Raw genomic sequence first — 20,207 nt, 5'->3', positions numbered from 1 at the left:
CGCAGCCTGGAGCGGGAAATCGGGGACATCTTACACGAGTGAAGATGCTCCTCTGGAAAGCTGCTGCCCCGACACTTCCCCAGGTCTCCGCCGCTGCTCAGCAAAAGATTTTGCCTCTTCTGCGAATCCATCCTGGAAAGCGCGGGGGATTTTCCCACCTCGCCCCTTCCATGTTCAGGTCCCCGGGAACGGCGGCCACACGACCCGGGCACTCCAAAAGTGTTTGACCTTTTGATATTGACGAAACAGGAACACACAGGGAGTTTTCCCGACAGAATTGCGGGTCCTGGGGTGAGGAGTCGCTGAGACCCCGCACCTCCGCCGCATTCCCTCCGAGCCCACCCCGTAACAGGCTCCAGGAGGCTGGGGGGAACTTTCCCCTCCCTTCCCTTCCCTGCTCAGGCCGAGTCCCCCCGGTGCTCTCAGCGCCGTCCGCCGCCGCCGCTCCAGGGGAACGCGGCCCGGGGCCGCCCCCCGTGAGGGCTCCCGGCTCCCCGCACTGCGCATGAGCGGGGGAAGGCGGCGGAAGGGCCCGTGAGGAGCCGGGAGCCGCCGCCGCCGGAGGAAGCGCCGCCGCCGCCGCCCTCAGTGTCCGCCCGAGCCGGGAGGGGAGAGGCCCGCACAGCCCCCACCATGGTGAGCGGCCGCCCGGGGTCCCTCTGCGCCCGGCGCGGCGCCTCGGGGCCGGGCAGCGGCAGCGCGGCCTGCTCGTGGCGCGCTGGGTGTCCGGGAGCGGCCGAAGGGCCGGTGTCGGGGGCTCCGCAGGCGGGCACGGTGTGCTGGCCCGGGGGCCGCTCGTCCTCCTGCCGGGCGCGGCAGGGCCGGCGTGCGGGGCCCGGGCCGGGGCCGCGGGGCGGGCGGCGGGGGCTGCTCGGGCAGGGGCCTAAGCGGGGGTCGCCGGGATCCCGCCCAGGCCTCCGAGCCGCGGGGCTCCGGCAGGCCCCGCACGGCGGGAGGGGCTCGCTCGCACCGGTGTGGGTGCTCGGGCACCTCTGGAGACAGCGGCGGTGCTGTGGGCAGCTCGGTGCGGTCCGTGCCCTGCGCCTGCCCCGTGCCTGCAGCAGCGCTGAGAGACGGAGAGCGAGGGGCTGCCACGAACCAGGGGCTGCTCGGAGTTTTTCCTCAGGATTTCAGGCGTCCCAGGGCCCATTAAGTGCTGTCAGTTCACAGGGAAACTTGGGGGTGTTGATGCTTCTTGAGCTGGGATTATGCTGGAGAATTCTGGATAATTGTTCTAGGGTCTTGGTTGGTTCTATTCATAGAAGTGTTGTAACGGAGGGCCTTACAAAGGTCCTCCTAGTAAAGGTCTTGTAAAGGTTTATCCTGTGTTTTCTCTGTAATGCTGTTCTTATAGCTGAGGATTTGCTGTGGACTCCCAAATCGACTTTCTCCCTTGCTTCTTGTAGGGGGAGACTGCAGTGTTTAGAACATGTGCTGGTTTTGTTTGCCTAAACAAAAGAAAAATTTATTCCTTCAGTTTAATTAAGGGGACCCTCATTGGTTTCACTGCCTTATGTACCAGAAGGAGCAGTTTATAGTAGTACTCCAGGCTTTCTCCGTATTCAAATATTGTAACAGCTTTAGCTACTCCACCTGTACAAGTTAAAGCAGTACTTTTCTGTAGCAGTGATCTAGTCTTGGGAAGGGTGTAGGAGGGAATCTTGAGATCTACTGATGTATGCTTATTGGTATAAAGATATTTTGTACTTGCTGTTAATACTATTCTGACAAGCAGTGTTAAAGACATATTAAAAAAATTATAATGTCACCTTTAATTGATGGAGTTATGTTGGCATAAAAATTTGGTTGGCCAGCATTTAAATTAGTGGTGTGCAGACCTCTAATAAACTTGTCACTATGTAACTAGTATAATTTTTAATTGAATAGTTTGATGTAGATCTTTGTGTTTTTTTTATGAGAGTTTAAGTCTGAGGAAAGTTCAGACTGTAAAGGTGTCTTATTGTAATTCTGCAGGTCTGAGACTCTCAAATAGTGCTTGCACAGTAATGTTACACAACTTTTTATGAAGACTTTTTCCATAAAAATCACCTAGAGCTGTCTCACAGAATATCCAGTGTAGCTAGGCAAAGTAAATACACAGTTGATTAAATAGACAGTTGATGTTGTGAATGTAAATATATTATTGGCTGGCTATGAAATTAGAAATTTAAATTGAACAATACTGTAGAAAGTGTCATTATAACAGAAATAGTGAAGCCCATTATTCGGACAATAATTTTTTGTGAGAAACAGCAGAGTTGTCTGCTTGGTCTTCTTGGAAACACTTAGCTGAAGAACCAGCAGACATCTGCTAGATTGGTATTTATCAGATTGGAGGGACTATGTGAATACTCCAGTCATGGCCCCGAGCAGAGCTCTTAGGCCCTGTGCTAACACCTGGGTTCCAGGTTGTGCTTGTTGACTCCAGCACCCAGGTGAAAGGATGACATAGACACTCAAGTGGGACTAAATGACAGGCTGCAGCTTTTAGAAGTAGTAAATAAGGTATGGATGGTTTCCAGTGCCCAGGTGTAGGATTCTGTGCCTGTACTTGTGCTATATCAAAATCCTTTGGTTGGGGGAAAGGTGAGGAGATCTTCACAGAGATCTGAGGATGCCCGTGCAGAAACATGAGATTTGATGTCCCATTTTTCAGCCCATGTACACAGCTGCTCTGGCTTGTCCTCCCAGTGGCTGTGGCCAGGTAGTTTGTCCAGCACAGCAAATGCCATGGCACAGGTTCCTGGAGCTGGGGACTGGCTCCTACCTGCCCATGCAGCACTGCCAGATAGAGCACTGCTGGCAAGCCTCACCAGTGTCCATATGGCCAGAGCCTTGTGCCTTCAGGACAGAGCTTTCCTGCCCTTGAACCATCTTTGTCCTGGATCTGGAAGGGACACCACTCTGCCAATATTCCTTGCACTGCTGAGGGCAGTCAGCCTCTCTTACCCAGTCTTCATTTGAGCTGGCAGAGCAGCACCTCTAGTAGTGGTGTTCTTCACCTTCCCTCTTGGAGTGTTACTGCTTCATCTCATTTTGAGGACAATGGTGTGCCCGTGAATCAAGGCAGAGCAGTAAGCTGGTCCATTTTACTTTGAGCCATCTTCACTGCCTGTACAATTCTGAATGATTTAATGAAGTTAGAACTGTGTGTGGTTATCAAGACAAGTGTGTGATTATCTACATCTTTATCCAGAGCTAAGTGCTAGCCTTGTCTCTATTTACATTATTTATTATATTGTCCAGTTTGTGTTCTTGAAAAATGTTTGTGTGCTAATAAATACATCATTTCTTACTGCAAACCTCAGCTGACAGGAAGTTGTAAAATTTAACATTAGAAGAATTTCACGTCTGACGCTGTCTCCTGTAATGTGAGTGTACTTCATGACATTGTTATGTGATGTTTAACTCAACAAGCTATTCTGCAAGGCCAGCTGTTTATACGTGTAATCTGTGGTGCATATGCATGTCTGTAGTAGTTGATATTAAATATTTGAGGTTTGGTTGTCCCATAGTAAAACTTTAGATTCTTGGCATTACGCTTCGGATGGAGTAGTCAGAGTGCTAGACAAGATGGTGCATGATTTTGTTTCCTCTCCTAGCTTACCAGAGATCTCTTTGAACTAACACTTTAAATCACTTTTAACTAGAGCCACAGAAAAAATATTCAAGAATATGAACTACTCTGAGAACAAGGTGTGAAATTTATTATGTAGCTCTTGATATTTTGCTCATGTTTTATGGTGCCAATGCAAATATACAGCATGAATAGAGCTTCTGCCACAGACCAGAGTTAAGAATGCTAAACAGCTGGCTGCTATATGTTGTCCTTTTTTATTTGGAAAAGCCCTGATTTTTTGTGTTTCCTTCACCTCTCAGGTTAGTATGAATTACCATTATATCTACAGCAGTCTTCTGGGTAGCTGTATATTGACCTGCATGTGAATACTGAAATAATTTTATCTGCTAAAAGAACATTATAGAGGGTGGAAAGCAACTTTATATGTTGTGGTTTTTCCCTTGGATTTTATATCTCAACAGACTTTGTAAGTGTTTTTGTTTTGTTTTGCTGCAGTCAAGTGGATTTCACATCAGTTTGAAACAGAAGCTTACAAATGTCCTGACTTTACTTTGTGTGCCTTCCCTTAGAGAAACTGTTGTTGAAAATGAAATGTAGTTGAAGGTCATGTTTGTTTACATTTTGCAGAAACTGTAGCTATTTACTTTCATTGTTTTTGTCTTTACCATAGATTTTTTGGTAGTATACCTGTGTGCCATCACTGTGGGTTAAGATACGGTTCTGTATATTTGTAGATTTTTGTTATAATTAACATTTTTCTTACCAAAGAAAAATACTCATGCTTTTGCCTTTTAAACTTAAGCTATGTGTTTGTTGAATACAAGCAGGAAAGCAGACATTTTTAGGTGTCTTGTGGTTCTTTCATGGATACAGTCCAAGGTGGGATGATTCAGGAGCAGAACTCCCCTGGCCGTTCATGTTGCATCAAGGGACAGAAGTGGCAGTTGGGTGAGGGCTGCATGCCCGAGCCTCTGGGATCGAGCTGATGTCACCAGGGTCCTTGGGAAGAGCAGGGATGCTTCCCACAGCCACAGCTCTTGCTGGAGTCTGAATGCACTCAGGGTAAAGGCCTAGACTTAGTGGAAGTTGGTACTATTTTAGAAAAGGTTTTTACCTGTCATACGCATGAGAACTTAACAGGCTTTTCTTTGAGTCCTGCCTGAAACAAAAGCACAGATATCCCATTGTTTGAATTCCGTAGCAGTGAAACTAGTATGACCATCTGTGTCAGTGCCTGGGAAGGGAAAGGTGCAAAGCAGTTGCTGCCTGAGGAGGGACTGGGTGAGTGCCTTCCTTGGGGGCCACAATGAAGTTTGGGCAGCAAAACTCATGGTGCCCTGCTTGTCTCACTGGTGGCCACATGAGACCTTTGAGCCAAGTCCAAACCGGGGCTCTAGTAGGAATATCCTCAGCTCCCCAGTCAGCCAGTGTGGGACAAAGGTTGGTGCTGTCTCCCAAGAACATTATCCAGGAGAGTGGAGCCCTCATTTGGCTATTTGCTGTCCACAAAATGGTGATGGCCAGTGTGCAGACCTTATCTTTGAATCTGAAGAGACTAAAAACAGTGCAGAAGATAAGGAAAAACAGTGTTGTATTAGTCAGAGTTGGTAGAGTAGCTCTAGGAGTTTTTGTTCCTGAGACTAGCAGAAAAAAATACTTGGAGAAATAAAAGTCCTAAGTTTTTTTTTTTTTTTTTTTATTTTTTTTATTTTTTTTTTTTTTATTTGTAGTTTTCCCCTGAAGTGTCTATCAAGGAAAGGATATTGAATTAGAATATTCAGATTTGGTAATTTGGATTTTTTACTTCATGGTAAGAGGAAAATCTTCATTTTAAAATCAGAGTTATAGAACCAGATGTTAATTAGAATAAGTGTAGTTTTATGAATCTAAACAATGTAGCTTTTCATGTGGAGAAGTTATTCTGTGTTTTAAAAGTAAGGTTATCTGTCTTGTGACATCCTTATTATGAAAGGTAGCTTGGATACCACACAAACTTGATTAAAGGTTTGCAGAACTAAATTTTTCCTTTTCCTCTTAACCCAAGAAAAACTAAGAAATAAGGGTACAAATTTGTTTCATTTGCTTTCCATTGGTTTTCATTTGTATGCAAGACATGTATCTGTTAAATAAAATCCTGTCTTCCTTTTTAGCCTGTGTTAAAGTTGAGGTGTTTTAAGTGGATTGTGTTGCATTACACTGAGCACAATTTCAGTGTCAGGTATTTGTTGCCTGATGACTGTAGGATTAAAGGTTATGTGCTGCTCTGTATTGCACTTCAAACAATAATAAAGTATTAGTGCTCAGTGTCTAGAAATAGCCCTTAAAAGTGCAGAAGGTTTGGAACCTGTTCCTGCTTGAAGTGTGGGTTTTTAATGTGCTGGAAGAAGAGCTATAATAGGATAATAAAAGCTCAGCAGTAATTCCATCTCTTGCTGTCCTGTAGCAGGTCTGCAAAGAGTGTCCAGTCACTTAGGATGTGGAGTGTCTTATCCACATTGGCAAGGTTCTGCAGAAGCATTCATCAAATGAAAAGAAAGGGCTTTGGCATTTCTCACTAAAAATTAACTCATATTTGACCAGGAAAAATATGATTATTCAAGAAAAAAATTATGGCTGAACAGTGTGATTTATTGCATCTTACACCTTACTGAATGTTGTAATGATTATTAAAATACTGACTGTACTCTAATTAGCTGCTTGATTATTTGCAATTTCAGTCTTCTTTTAAAAAGGCTTTATGTTGTTACTATCACGTATGGAGCCCCAAGCATGGTAGAATCTCATACATATGTAGAATTTAAATTTTATCATAAAAGGCATTTAAGCTGCAAGTTTTTGATCTAACAAATTGCATTCTTCTTTTACGTGACAAGATGCATAACACGCCATCTTTTGTGGTCCTGGGCATCCATGGTAAAGCTATTTAAACCTGTTCCTTGACTTTTTATGGGATATCACTGCTTTTGGAGTTCACCCTTGCAGGAGCAGGGCAGAACAAAGTCTCCTGAGGTTTTACAGAGTACTCACTATTAAATGGGCTGTGCATACTTATGTGTACATGTTTAAAAAACATCAGAATACTAAAGATTAAAATCACCAGCTTTGTAAACAAAAAAGAAAAGAAAAGCTAAGGTAATTAAGTATGGCTGCCTTATAGTGCAGCTGAATCTGTGGTGATGCAGCAGTCTGGCTGTGTGGAACTGATTAGAGGAAGCTGGTAATTGATAGAGAAAATTAAATTTGGGATTATTGTTTCATCTTCATTTGGGATTTCATTCAGTGGTTTGTTTTTCGTATATCTGAGTTTACAATGTATTTTAAAAAGCTGCAGCTAAAAAATCCATTAGTCGTTTCTAGAAGTCGTTCCACATGGCTTTGTCAGTGGAAACAAAGTGATTTTTGTGGAAGTGTGAGCTCAGTAGTGCAAGGTGCTGAATGTCTGCTGGAGCCAAGCACGGACAGTTGGGGTGCACAGGAGCTGCTCTGGTGGCTTGGCTTTTACCTGGAACCACATCTGAAAATCTCAGTTTCAGAAATGTGTTTGTAGCCAGAGGTCCACTGTGACAAACTTGGTCAAGAGACTGAAATAAAGCAGCAACACATAATAGCTTTAAAAATGGTATAGCCAGACTGATACTACTCTGAAGTCTGCAGTCTGAGCTAAAAGTTTGGCTTCAGTTAAGTGTTGTAGATACAGGGTGGTTTTGGTTTGGGGGGGGATTGTTTTTATTAAAGGATAATTAGGATAAGATATTCTATTTAGTATATTATGTGAGTATCAGTTTAAACCAAAAGTGATGCAAATGTGATTTTTTTCAATGGTGTAACTCTGAAGCTGGTAACTTAACTATTCTTACAAATAAAGTCGCCATCAAGCCACAGAAAACTGATCCTGACTTTTAAGACATAAGAATTTGTGTTCTGAAGCATCAGTTCTTTTTTGTAATGATAATGTAATTGAACAGTAATTATCCTTTGGAATTAAGAACTTGAGCACATACTGCTGCTAAATCATTCATTCTTTGGCTGCATTTTATCATGTCTTGTTTTTTTTGCCCTTTTCCTCCATATTCCCTGAGAAGGAGCTGTTGAAATTACAGTTACAATAATGAACATAATATACAAGTTTTGGTTAGAAAACAAAATAAACTAAAAATGAAATATTTGTGCCATATAAGAAATCCAATCCTGACTTAAATTTTTGTCAGAACTTTAATTTACCAAGTTGTAACATTGGGAGTCTTTGCTTTGACTGTATTGAGTGAACTGTAGAGCTGAATTTGGGTGTAGTGCAGAAGCTGTGATTGCTTTCTCCTGATGAGCAGTTAAGTTTGTGTAACTCAGACCCTTGAAATCCCGAGTGTGCTTCTCCTCATTGGAAATATCCTTGGGAATCCCTCTCTGCTGATAAGCAGCAGGTTTGCATTCAGTTCTGGGCTAGACCAGGGCGGGATGGCTGGGTCTGGGCAGGAGGCCTGGAATTCCAGAGCTCTCACCTTGGCTACTCACTCCCCCGCCTGCCTCAGGCACAATTACATTTTTTTTTCCTTAGCTTCGGTTGCTGCACCTGTGAAATGGAGACAATGCCTCCTTGCAGGAATGTTTTGCAAATTATGTAGGTGGAGCTGAGAACCTTCAAAGTAAAAAAATCTTTTTAAAGAAAAAGAAGTCTTTAAGGTATTTCAGTGTGTAGCTCCCTGAAATGGATGAGCCAACCTAGTCCCTTGCTGACATCAAGAGGCACCTTAGCAGATCCTGGTCCTGCAGTAGCTGGGACCAAGAGGACACCAGCCTGTGCTCAGTGGTGCTAAACTGTTCAGTGGCCTGCTCTGCCCCACCTCTGGAGGAATTTCATCAGATATTTTGATATCCTGATTGCTTGGGTAAATTATAAAGATACTGATTTAAAAAATGTTAAGAGACTGGTTTTCATTTACTTGTGTTTTTTTGTCCAGTAGATATTTCTAGTTACAGTATTGTCTGTTTTCACTAGAACAAGTTGAAATCATCACAGAAGGATAAAGTGCGTCAGTTTATGGTCTTCACACAATCTAGTGAAAAGACAGCAGTGAGTTGTCTGTCTCAAAATGACTGGAAGTTAGATGTTGCAACAGACAACTTTTTCCAAAATCCTGAACTTTATATACGAGAGAGTGTTAAAGGATCACTGGACAGAAAGAAGTTAGAACAACTATATAACAGATACAAAGGTGAGTACTCTGGACTTGTAAGGCTTATTTCCTACTTAAATTAAATTAAAATTCTTATTTATTATGAGTTATGATTAGAATTATTATTAATTCTTATATCTAATGTATTGGTGATGCTGTGCTCTTGTGCTGAGAAGTCTTAACTTTACTCAGCTTTGTTTTTCTATGCTAATAATACAAATTAGAAGGCAAATACAGGTAGGTTTCCACTTCACAAGGATTACATGCAGTTAGTTTATGTGCTCTGAATGTATCTACATTTATAGTACATCAAGGTCTGAGCTGGAATTGTGTGTACAGTGAGTAATTGTAGTGGTTAATGAGGATTTTAGGTAAGTCTCCTGGGGAAGGCACATCACACAGGACTTGATCCTGACAGAGGAAAACGTTGCTAGGGATTGGTTCTACCTTACTTTTTATTCAGCTTGTTCTTTTTATCAGGTAGTTACAGAGTGTAGAAGAAAACAAAGTCTCTGTATCTGTTATATAGCCAGTGTTCGACTGATATCCTACCACATAAAGTGGAGTCAGCAGAGCAGAACAAATCCTGTGTTTTAGCACTTAATCTAAAAATGAGTGCTCTGTTTTCTGTCAGTTTTCCTGTTTTATATGTATAATCCAAATACTGTTTTGGTGAAGTCTGTGTTGGCTTGCTTTAATAGATCTTTGTTAGGGCAGTAGAAATGTGAGCATCTCACTTCCACACCAGATGTTGATTCCTTTGTGGAAAGAGGAGTGGGCCTGGCTGACCTGGAATTGCTAGAGGAGCAGCGTGACTTCCCCCTGGAGGTTACACTGTCCAACCTCCTGCGTGCTGGAAGCCTCGTGGGTGCCAGGAAATGCCCAGACCTGCTCTTGGGTAACTGTGGATGGGCAGATCTGGGTGTTGGTACAGCTTGGAAAGGAACACTGCAGAATGGCTTCTGATGTAACACAGCTCATCAGTCTGGCCAAAGAGGCCAATAATTGAGTGTGCTGGGGGGAGAGAACCACTGTGCTCTGTAGGGAATGAGTCAGAAAATCCTGCATATTATTAGGCAGAAAACAAATGTTTGTGGTGCTTTTGTCTCTCAATGAAAATAACATGAGCTTCATTGTATGGGAGGCTTTATTGCAGTAACTGTCTCAATTGTTAAAGCTTAACCATTGGGATCACTAATTTAATTTTGTTTTTATAATACTCTCTTATAAGCCAAAAATGACTTCTTGAAAATGTTTCTTTGTCTTATATATATTTGTTGAGCAAATCGGCTTTTTCAAATATCTGTTTTTCTTGACACTTACTTTTATGTCCCAAAGATCCTCAAGATGAAAATAAGATTGGTATAGATGGAATACAGCAGTTCTGTGATGACCTAGCTCTTGACCCAGCCAGCATCACTGTACTCATCATCGCATGGAAATTCCGGGCTGCAACACAGTGTGAATTTTCAAAGCTGGAATTCATGGATGGAATGACTGAGCTGGGGTAGGTGCTCACTGAGTGTTAGATGGTGACAGTGTGATCCAGTGTCCTGTTTTGGGGAATACTCTTGGTGTCCTCTCTGAGGCGTTTCAGAGCCCAGCATCTCTTGTCTGCCTCTGGAAGTCGCAGCCCCAGTGCCTCGGTTGTGTGAGCTTTGTGTGGTGGCACAGAGCTGCTCTGGCAGGTACAGCAGGGATGTTGGGCAGACCTGGGGTGTCTCTGCCTTGTGCAAGTGCAGGAGTCTTTATCACATTTTCCTAAAAGTTTTGTGGATTGTAGAACCTGATATATCAGGTATATGTGCAAATGCAATGTGAAGAGTTAACAAATAAATGAAATTATTGTAGAGGTGCAGACTCATTAAAGACTTCCTGAATTCTGTTTTGATAATCGTATTCTACAAACAGTTTATAGATTTTTGTTTAACTCATGTTTTTATGGCAAAATGAATAATAAATAAATAAATGAACAAACATGCTTTCTAAAATGCAGATGTGACAGCATAGAAAAACTGAAGGCCCAGATTCCTAAAATGGAACAAGAATTAAAAGAACCAGGAAGATTTAAAGATTTTTATCAATTTACTTTCAACTTTGCAAAGAACCCGGGACAGAAAGGTTTAGGTATGTATTCTAATTCATCAGCATTTGTTCATAAATATTGGAAATTACTAATTACAGCAGTAAATGAATGTATTATTGTCATTCAATGAATCTGAAAGATAATCACTCTTGGGATAAAATACATAAAATGTTTTGAAAGATAGATGTCAATTTAAGGTATTCAAATTGATTATTAATAAAGACTACAAAATTTTATGAGAGAGGGTTTGTTCTTTCACTCAGAGTGAGTGCAGTTCTCAGTAAGCACAATGGATTATAGTCTTACATTAAAGACATAAGTAGACTACTTAGAATTTGCAGCACTGAACAGATGAATTGAATTTTTACTTTTAGGATAAATTGAAGCTGTAAAATAATTTTCTGTGTAAGCACATTTGTACAGTCCCTTGTAACACCAAAAATGCTTGCAAATGTCTTAGCAGGATAGAATTGAAATGGTACAGATGGATTCCTGTGTTCTGGGCCTGATGCCTGCTGGTCTCTACCTACAGAGCTTTTTCCCCCTTACCTCACTGAAGGCTTTTTTGTCATTATTTTCAGAGTTTACACACTGAGTGTGGCTTTGGTTAGTGTAACAGGTGGAGTGGAAGAATAACTTATTAAAAATAATTTCAGAACACCATAGTTTGGATGGTATTAAAGGAACAAATTGTAGCTCTGTCTATTCAAAAATACAAAAATGAGGGAATAAAAATTTCTTTTGAGAAGTGATGTTAAACAGCTAGAATGTACTCATTTCTCTACAGTGTGATTTGGCTCTTAGCCATAACTAGCATTTAATGATCCTGTAACTTCTTAAGTTAATTGTTCTGATTTTGAGAAGTAATAAAATACAGAAAGGCTGGTAGGTTCTTCCTTGGCAGCTTGTGAATTTGTTTTTCTCAGTAATGAAAATGCTCTAACCTGGCTGCCACTGGACAGCTTTGCACTCCCAGGCTGTGTAGAGATGAACTTTGTGCTTTAGTTTCATTGGCTTTTATGTACAGACCAACTTTTGGCTTAAAATGAGTATTGAAATGTAAGTAAATAAGCAAAAGCTCCATGTTCTTCTTTGACATCTTGCTCTGTCTTGTTTGTTGTTTTCAGTGGATTGTGAATTTCATAGTATCCAAAGGAGCTAAAAGAACTGCTAAACCATGTGAAAGTACTTGTGCATGCTTGTAGTCATTTCTGAATCATGCAAATAAATGAATAGGCTGATTTGTATTTCTTGTAGAAAGTCATAATATTTTTTTTAGGCTGCTACAACAAGGAAAATGTGGACAGCAACTGAATTGTGGGATTAATTTCCCAGGGAAACTGATTCACTTGCTTTATTTCTCAGTCATCATGAAGCTTCTTCGTGCAGGTTAAGCTCTTGCAGTGGCAGACAAGTATAGTTTTCTGAGATCCATATGGCATATACATAGTGTAAGATAGGTTTTTAAATTGTTTTTGTTTTTAAGTCTGGGTCTAGAAGTGATGTAGAACTGAGCTTAAAGTCTGGATGCTTACCAGCCCTTTTGGTGCTCATAAATACACAGTTCTAGGCATGAATTTAGAACAGGGCAGAATAATTCTGGAAACCCTGGAGCAAAAGAATACTGGGAGAAGTACAGAGCTGCAAAGTAAGTACTGCTAGTTAGGCAATTAATTTTGGTGTGTCTAAATAACTGCTTGTAGGAACTTGCAAATTGATTTTAATGTATATTGGCCTCTAATCTTGCAAACATTGTGCAGTAGTTCAGGCACAGTTCTGGAAATATATTTCCTCTGCATAATTCCTTACTACTGTGTAAGTACTCTGGGTGTCTGAAAAGTTCTTGTGATATTTGCATCTCATTGGAAAATACCCTGTAGCTGTGTTCATCTCAAACATTGTTTGCTTCTCTTGCATCTCTCTGGATAAAAATCAAAATGGAGGATGTATTCTGAGACTCTTGTATTTGATCCAGGAAGATTTCACTGAGTATTCTCACATTTACAAAAACCTAAAATATATCTTTAGCTTCCAATTATATCTTCACCTTTATATCTTTACCTTCCATATAATTTCTTTTTGAAAATGTAGTTTGTCCCAAGGCATTGTGTCATCATGCTTTACATGTCTGGACTCATACAGTGAGTTTGAGGTTGCAGCATCCTGAGATTTAGCTTTTAACAGCCTTTGCTTAGCCACAAGAATGATCTCAAAATTGTATTAAAATTGTCAGAATGCACGGCTTGTTTATAATGATTGTTTACAAACCACTGTAAAATGCAGTGATTTGATGACCTTGCCTTTTTGTATGCACACCATTAATGCAGCACAAGTAAATAAAACTTAGTTTTTAATCTGTTTCCTTGAGGAACTGATCAGCTTCCTCTGAAGTTAGGAAGGCAGTAGTTTTAGTTGAAAGCTAAAATGCATGTTTTTGTACCTGAATCTCCTGTTAAAGAGAGATTTTGAGCCTCTACAGTCTTGAATGAGTTGCAATTTTCAGATACAGCTTTATTTACTGAGGAGTACTGTCTAATTTGTCTCTGCTTCTTGAGATTCAAACTTACACTGTCTGAAATGATACCTCTTTGCAGCTGCTGGAAAATCCTTCATAAATTTTATTCTGTTCTTTGGTCAGGGTGTATTATAATTTGATTCTGCTCTTTGAGAACTTTTAATATCAGATGCTAAACAATTCAGAAACTCCCCATCAGCTTCTATTTTCCCTCCAGCAATGCAGATTTCATACTTTGTTTTGTTTGCTGTTGGTTTCACCTCCAAGATCTGCCTTCCTGGGTCCTTTTAAATATTTGGGCAGCCTGGGGGAAGGAAGAGAGTGGAGTTCTTGGGTTATTGGTGTGGGTTTTTTTTTCTTTTTTTTCCTTGAGGTTTGCAGTTGATCCTGTGTCTTCTCCCCCTGCTTCCATGAGGGTATTGTTTATAGAAGAAATTTGCTAGACTGCCTAATATATAAGAGCTTTTGTTAAAAAGAGGCCACTTGCCTAGGCAGCCTTTTGGGGTCACTGTGATATCCTGTGGTGAGGATACTGAATTTGGTAATTCACAGTGTTTGGTGCTGCACACTGAGCAATTCCCTGGTAATTCCTGATAGTGCAGGTGACCCTGGGCAGAGTTGTGGGTTCCAAATGTCTTTGATGTGCCCACAAGCTCCTGTCTGCCCCTTGGCACTCCCCAGGGAGGGGGAACTGGCTCTGTCCTTCCCCTCCATGCAGGCCAGCCAGGTTTTTTTGGGAGCTGCCGCACTCCAGCAGCTCTGACAGGCAGGGAGGGGGCTGCTCTCAAATGTGTCAGGTCAGGCTTCACTCATTCCAAACAAGCAGTAGTTTAACAGGAGGCTTTGAAAGAAGAAGAAAAAAAAAACTAACCTAAAAAAACCACCCAACAAAGTATTGTTAGATAGTAGAAGGCATATGAAATGTCCCGGGCATTTGGATATGTTAGATATTAATATGGGCAGTTTTCAGTTTTGTAAAATATAAAATATGTGTGTAACACTTGATTTATGGTTGCCATTTTGTAAAGGATCCATGAGTATATTTGCATTAGTTTAATCTTGTCACATTTATGGATACATGGTTCATCCTGGTGTTAGATACTTGTGGAGATTATATATTTGATATGTATATCTCTAAAAGTAATATATTTTAATATTACAGATTTAGAAATGGCCATTGCCTACTGGAATTTAGTACTTAATGGAAGATTTAAATTTCTAGACTTGTGGAACAAATTTTTGTTGGTAAGTTTAAACCTTTACATAATCTGGACTGCAGTATTTTCAGAACTTGGAAGATAAACATGTTTAAGTTATTGAGTAGATGAAATAGACTGTCTTGACCTAAATCCCAGGTATTCATAGTGTGTACAAGAGAAATATGTTTTGGGGATATGGATATGTCTGAGACAGTAAAAATTAATTTATAATACGGTTTTAATTTATTTTTTTTTAAATACAAATTTTCCACCTCTCCAAACAGGAACATCATAAAAGATCAATTCCTAAGGATACTTGGAACCTTCTTCTAGACTTTAGTACAATGATAGCAGATGATATGTCTAACTATGATGAGGAAGGTAAACATTGCCATTTTCTCTCATTAACTGTGTTTTATACTACATTTATTACTGTGTATCTGCTTTATAATCTCAAAAACAGCTCCATTAGAGTATTAGTGATGATCTGAAGTCCAGTTAGAGCTGCATTAATACATATTGTAATCATCTCTGTTACTGATGTTTTAAAAAAGAAATGCTGAATCTTTCATGGAATCCATTTTCTTTTTTTCTGTCTAAGCTCAGACACGAATTCTTTCTTACTGAGACAACTCCAAATTCTTTCTTATTGAGACAAACCCTGCTATATGTCCGTTTAAAACCCACAGATTCTCTCTTGGTGCAGTTCTTGGCATCTTCATCCAAGTAACTGATCCATGGTTTGTGCAGCTCTGTGTAGGGTCCTCTGGTTATTCCATTTCGTATCTGAGAATGTTTTTAAGTCTGGTTGCTTCAGTTTATGTGAGGCTTGGATGTGTTTTGACATAGAAGTGAAGCTGGCAGCACACAGGGGTTGCTGAACAGAACTCACTTCCTACCAAATGTGTTTCTTGTAAACTTTTGTATTGATCTTTCCTCTTCAGTCCATGTGCAGCCAAGAACAGCTGATTACCCTCAGCCCTTGGCAGCACCTCAGTTCAGTGAGGGGGGAAACTAAACTTGGGATACCTCTGGAGCAGAGGGCAGCAAACTTCTCCAACTTTAGTAATTAGGGACTCATTCCCTTGTTAGTCTTTGTTAGTTTTGAGTTAGGATTTTGGTCAGTTTTTTGTTTTTGTCTTGAAGATGACATTTGGAAGTGATGTGTATTAAGTGGCTTTAAAGGAAGCAGAAATCTTTATTGGCTTCTATATTTCAAGCAGGAAAATAAAATTATGTTTTTTTGCTTCAGACTCTGCCTGCTTTAATACTGGAAAGCAGATAGCTTGTCTGGATATGAAGCTTGTGAAAGAATGCCTTGTTGAACCAATTCTTACATTCTGGTGTTTTCCTCTTTTAGGGGCATGGCCAGTTCTTATTGATGACTTTGTGGAATTTGCACGCCCTCAAATTGCTGGGACAAAAAGTACGACAGTGTAGCACTAAAGGACCCTTCTAGAGTGTACATAGTCTGTACAAATACCTGAAATGGAAAATTGCACAGTCAATTTCTGCTGGCTGGACTGAACTGAAGATCAATCCTCACAATATGGCTGAGGGTTGAGACAAACCTTTAAGGATACATCTTGGACCATATCATATTTCATTCTTCTACTGGTGGTTTGGGCTTTTCTTCTAGTCTGGACCACTCTTGCCCGTTAAAATTCCAACACTGTGGATTTCATCATGGATTTATTTTTTGTTGGTGGATCACCTTAGTTTCATCTCCCATAAGTCCTAGAAGCTTTATAATTATTTTGAGGTTTTTGATTTCACATAAAGCACAACCCTGGTTGATCATCATCAGACAACTGTTGTATGGCATCTGAATTATACAGATCAACATCAAAACAATTTTTAAAAGAATCCTTAAATATACACTTGGGGCTAGATGCAAAGACTGTACTGATAGCACTTCCTGCAAGAGTGATATATTTAAGTGTACTGGGTCCGAGTTTTTTCTTTTCTGGAAAAGTGCAGGTGTTGTCTGAGTCTGTGGTCACAGCAGTGCCAGCAATGACCAAGGAGCCCCAGGGCTGGTGACTGGGGGTCTTGGTGCCTGGCTGAGGTTTGCTGGTGGCTCAGCTGCTCTGGGGACAGCTGGGGGACGACACAACTCGAGCACTTCCACCCTGCCCTGGGCTGAGCTGTGTCCTCACAGAACCAGTGTTCTCTAGGTTACTCTCTAAGAAATCAGATTTCATTACAGTTTTGAAATGCTTATCTGTCTGTTAAAGAAAGGTTTTTCATTTCTGTGGAAATCAAACACTTGAATATACTGAATTTGTGTCTTAACTGTTTGCTACACAATACAGTATTTTAAATTGAGATGTGACTTTTATGGCTGAGGTATGACAAAGCAAATGGCCCTGTTGTACAAGAAGCTGGTGAGGTTGATGTGAATCTGGATTTTGAAACCATTATCCTGGTAAGTTAAATCTTCATAACATGGAGGTACTGCCATTATGGATGACACCCTTGTTTAAATTATTTTGCTGAGTTTTCCTTAAATTGACATATCACTGTGGTTGCCAAATACAGAAATTAAGAGTAAAGCTTTTCCAAACAAGCACAGATCAGATACAAACTACTACACTGGCTTTGTTTAAATTATTTTGTGGATCATCACTACTTGTGTCTTGCTGCGTTTGACTAAATCGCTTCATTTGGATCAAAGCAGGTTTTATCAGATGCAATTCTTTAATAATACAAGAGCTCTTCAGCTGCTTTTATGGTCTTCTACTCCTCACTGAGTTACTTGTGAAGATATGTGATAAATCCTGCTCTGGAAAACAAGCTGGAAAGAACAAGCTCCAGGAGAGGAGACAGACCATGCTTACAAGTGAGAAGAGGGGGTTTAAATCCATGCTCTAAATAGTGCCCTGATAAGGCCAGAATTATTTTTGAGATGAGTCATTGGTACTTGCACTAGACTGCAGCACGATTTTATGCAGATGCTAAAAATATTTTAGGGAAAAATTGACTATTAAATAGCTAAAATTTTTATTTGTACTCTCTGCAGTTGATCTTAAGGCTGGCTCCCCTTACAGCAGTGCCCTTTTGGCAAATCCAGTTGTGAATTTATTCAAAAAATACAGTTCCTCAAAAACATTTGCAGACTTTCTCCAGCTACTGGAATTGGCTACGCCAAAAACTGTGTGTTTTGCTGCTTTCAGTATTTCCTTTCTCGGTTTTGTGTAAATAAAAATGGGGACTTGAAATTATGGGGGTGGGTGGGGAGGAACAAAAAATGCTCGACAAGGTTATCTCTGCGTGCTGTTTTCTGTCTTGAGGGTTTTGGTACTGTTTCAGATTGATTAGTTCAAGTATGCTGTGTTTGGAGAGGAGAACTGACTTGCTTTTCATCCCAATGCAGACTTGTCCCTCCCAAAATTCTGGGATTGGGCAGTGGCAAAATGCTGTGGTGTTTTAGAGACTCTTCCTTTTGAATGCAAGATCTTTCCAACAAAATAGTGTTGTCATCAGTTTGGTACTACATGCTTATAATTACTGTGTAATTATAAAGAAATACATAAAAACTTTGACTAATTATGTTGCAGAAAAGGGTTATTTGTGCTATCATGGCATCTTAAAAGTTTTTCAAAATGACTGAAGTTGAAAGAAACATTGATTTAACAGGGTGTTGTTCTAAGGACAAAATGCCTGGTTACAGGGAATATTTTGTACTGAAACGTGCTCGGATGTGGCCATGTGGCTTTTTCCTTTATATATGTGTGGGGTTTTTGTTTTTGGTTTGTTTTTATTTTAAGAATGCAGCCAGTTGCTTACTTGGATTGCTTTAATTCGTAAGTGCTTATGTCTTCAATTTGATGATCTCCCCGCAAATGGATTGATTTAATTTTGCCAAATGTCAAGGGAAAAAAGAAAAAGGCAAACATCAAGTTTGTAAACTGTTTTTATACATTAAAATATGTACAAAATTAGAAGTGCCCTGATATAAAACACTTAATCTTGAGATTATATTTAGTAAAAACCCATCATTTACATATCTCTGTAAGTTCAAAATGTAACTTCTTACAATCCCTCTCATTACCAACAGAGGCAATAAAGCTCCAGTGAAATTGCCATGACTGAGGTTTGTATTGCATTGTTTCAGTGTATTCTTTGTAAAACTTATTTCTGGAATGTGCTTTTAGGGAGTGGGGGAAAAAAGCATGGAATATGTGTGTTCTGCATAAAATACAGTTCAGGACAAGTCTTTCTTTTCGGAGGGGGGAAAAAAAAATCTAAAAACTGCTCCTCCACCTTGCCTGTAGCTTGTTCCCAATGTTTACAAGTCCCACCTGGAGCTGATTCTCCCAGGCCTTGGCCCCAGCTTGTGAAGGAAGACACCACACACTGCAGGCTCAGACTGGCCTCCAGTACAGCAGTAAAGTTCTTATTGATCGACCTGTTAAAAGTAACTTCTGACTTGCCTCAAAACTGTTTTACAACAGAATCCATACTGAGACATCCTTATTTAAGAAAGGAATAATTTTTTAAAGAATGGATTTAATAAAATTCTGTCATTCACACTTTTATTTAAATAATGTTGCCAGAAGTGTCTCTAGATTTTATTTGAGGATGGTAAATTGACTGGGTTGGCTTTTAAACAAAATCCATTGATACCCTTCAGGCTCTGAGCTCTCCAGCAGTTGACCACACCATTAAAAGCTTGATGTAATTATAATTTCATCTATCAAAAATAGGCCTTAGCTTTGTAAATATGGAGCTGGTACATGTAGAAGTAGCTGCAGAAATAAACACCAAGAGTTTTGCTCCTAAATAGGCACCTGTACCTCAGGCCCAAGTCTGACCATTTAAACTGGTAGAAAAATCAACATGCAGCTTCTGGAAGTTCTCAGCAAAAGCTGCCTAATGCAATTTGAATGTTTTGCTTGAAACTGCAACTGTTTCTTCTCTAAACTCAAGCCTTTGTTTTTATAATATAACATTTCAAGCCTTTTTCAGCGTTCAAAGTCAACGGGCAGGAGTCAGAGGGATAAAGCAGATTAGGGTGAGAGATGAGGGGGCTGTAAAAATTGTGTGGGGAGAGGCCCAGGTTTGTTTTCTTGCTGGTGACTTCTCTCCAGCCTTGCTCCTGGGCCAGTGTGCAAACCTGGCTTTGCTCTGCCAGCTTTTCCTTCACCACTTACATAATTAAAACAATGACTCAGCTAGAAGTGAAAGTTTTATTTAATAAATATAATTTTCATAAACCATTTTCAAAACAACTACTGACCAAGCTGAACAAGGAACAAGCACACGGCTTTGCTGTCAGAGGAACAAAAATAACATGAGGCAGCCACAGTGTCAGAGGTCCAAAATTCTTTGTATTACTTATTGCTCATTTCCTGTGGGCAGCGCCCCTAATCTGCCTCAAACTAAGGACCATCATCTTTTAAAAGGGAATTCTTGCAGAGATGAGACCATTCCAGTTTTTTTCTTCAAAGAAGCAAGCTCAATCCCACTTCAGTGAGAAAACAGGAGTCTAGATGATGATTTGTTATTTTTGTATCACAAAACCTGAAATCTGTCACGGGGACTGCAACTAGGAATTGTAAAAATATATTCTTTGAGATACAAATAAGATTCTCCCGCAGCAAGGCGCGCCTCATTTTTAACCATTTTCAACGGCATGCTCCAGATTATCTCT

At 40.3% G+C, this 20,207-nt stretch overlaps 1 protein-coding gene across 1 annotated transcript; it reads left to right on the top strand.

Annotated features, from left to right (window-relative positions):
- Nucleotides 1-506: 506 nt before the first annotated feature.
- DCUN1D1 (defective in cullin neddylation 1 domain containing 1) lies at nucleotides 507-18,642 on the top strand. The gene is made up of 7 exons (XM_056499328.1): nucleotides 507-636; nucleotides 8,574-8,790; nucleotides 10,090-10,258; nucleotides 10,748-10,878; nucleotides 14,515-14,597; nucleotides 14,836-14,932; nucleotides 15,912-18,642. Exons 1-7 carry the CDS (start codon nucleotides 634-636, stop codon nucleotides 15,989-15,991), a joined length of 780 nt encoding a protein of 259 aa, XP_056355303.1. The 5' UTR covers nucleotides 507-633; the 3' UTR covers nucleotides 15,992-18,642.
- The last annotated feature ends 1,565 nt before the right edge of the window (nucleotides 18,643-20,207 follow it).

This window comes from Oenanthe melanoleuca, chromosome 9 (assembly GCF_029582105.1).
Source record: "Oenanthe melanoleuca isolate GR-GAL-2019-014 chromosome 9, OMel1.0, whole genome shotgun sequence".
Lineage (NCBI taxonomy): Eukaryota > Metazoa > Chordata > Aves > Passeriformes > Muscicapidae > Oenanthe > Oenanthe melanoleuca.
The sequence above is the reverse complement of the archived record's forward strand: the minus strand, read 5'-3'. Positions and strand labels throughout refer to the sequence as shown.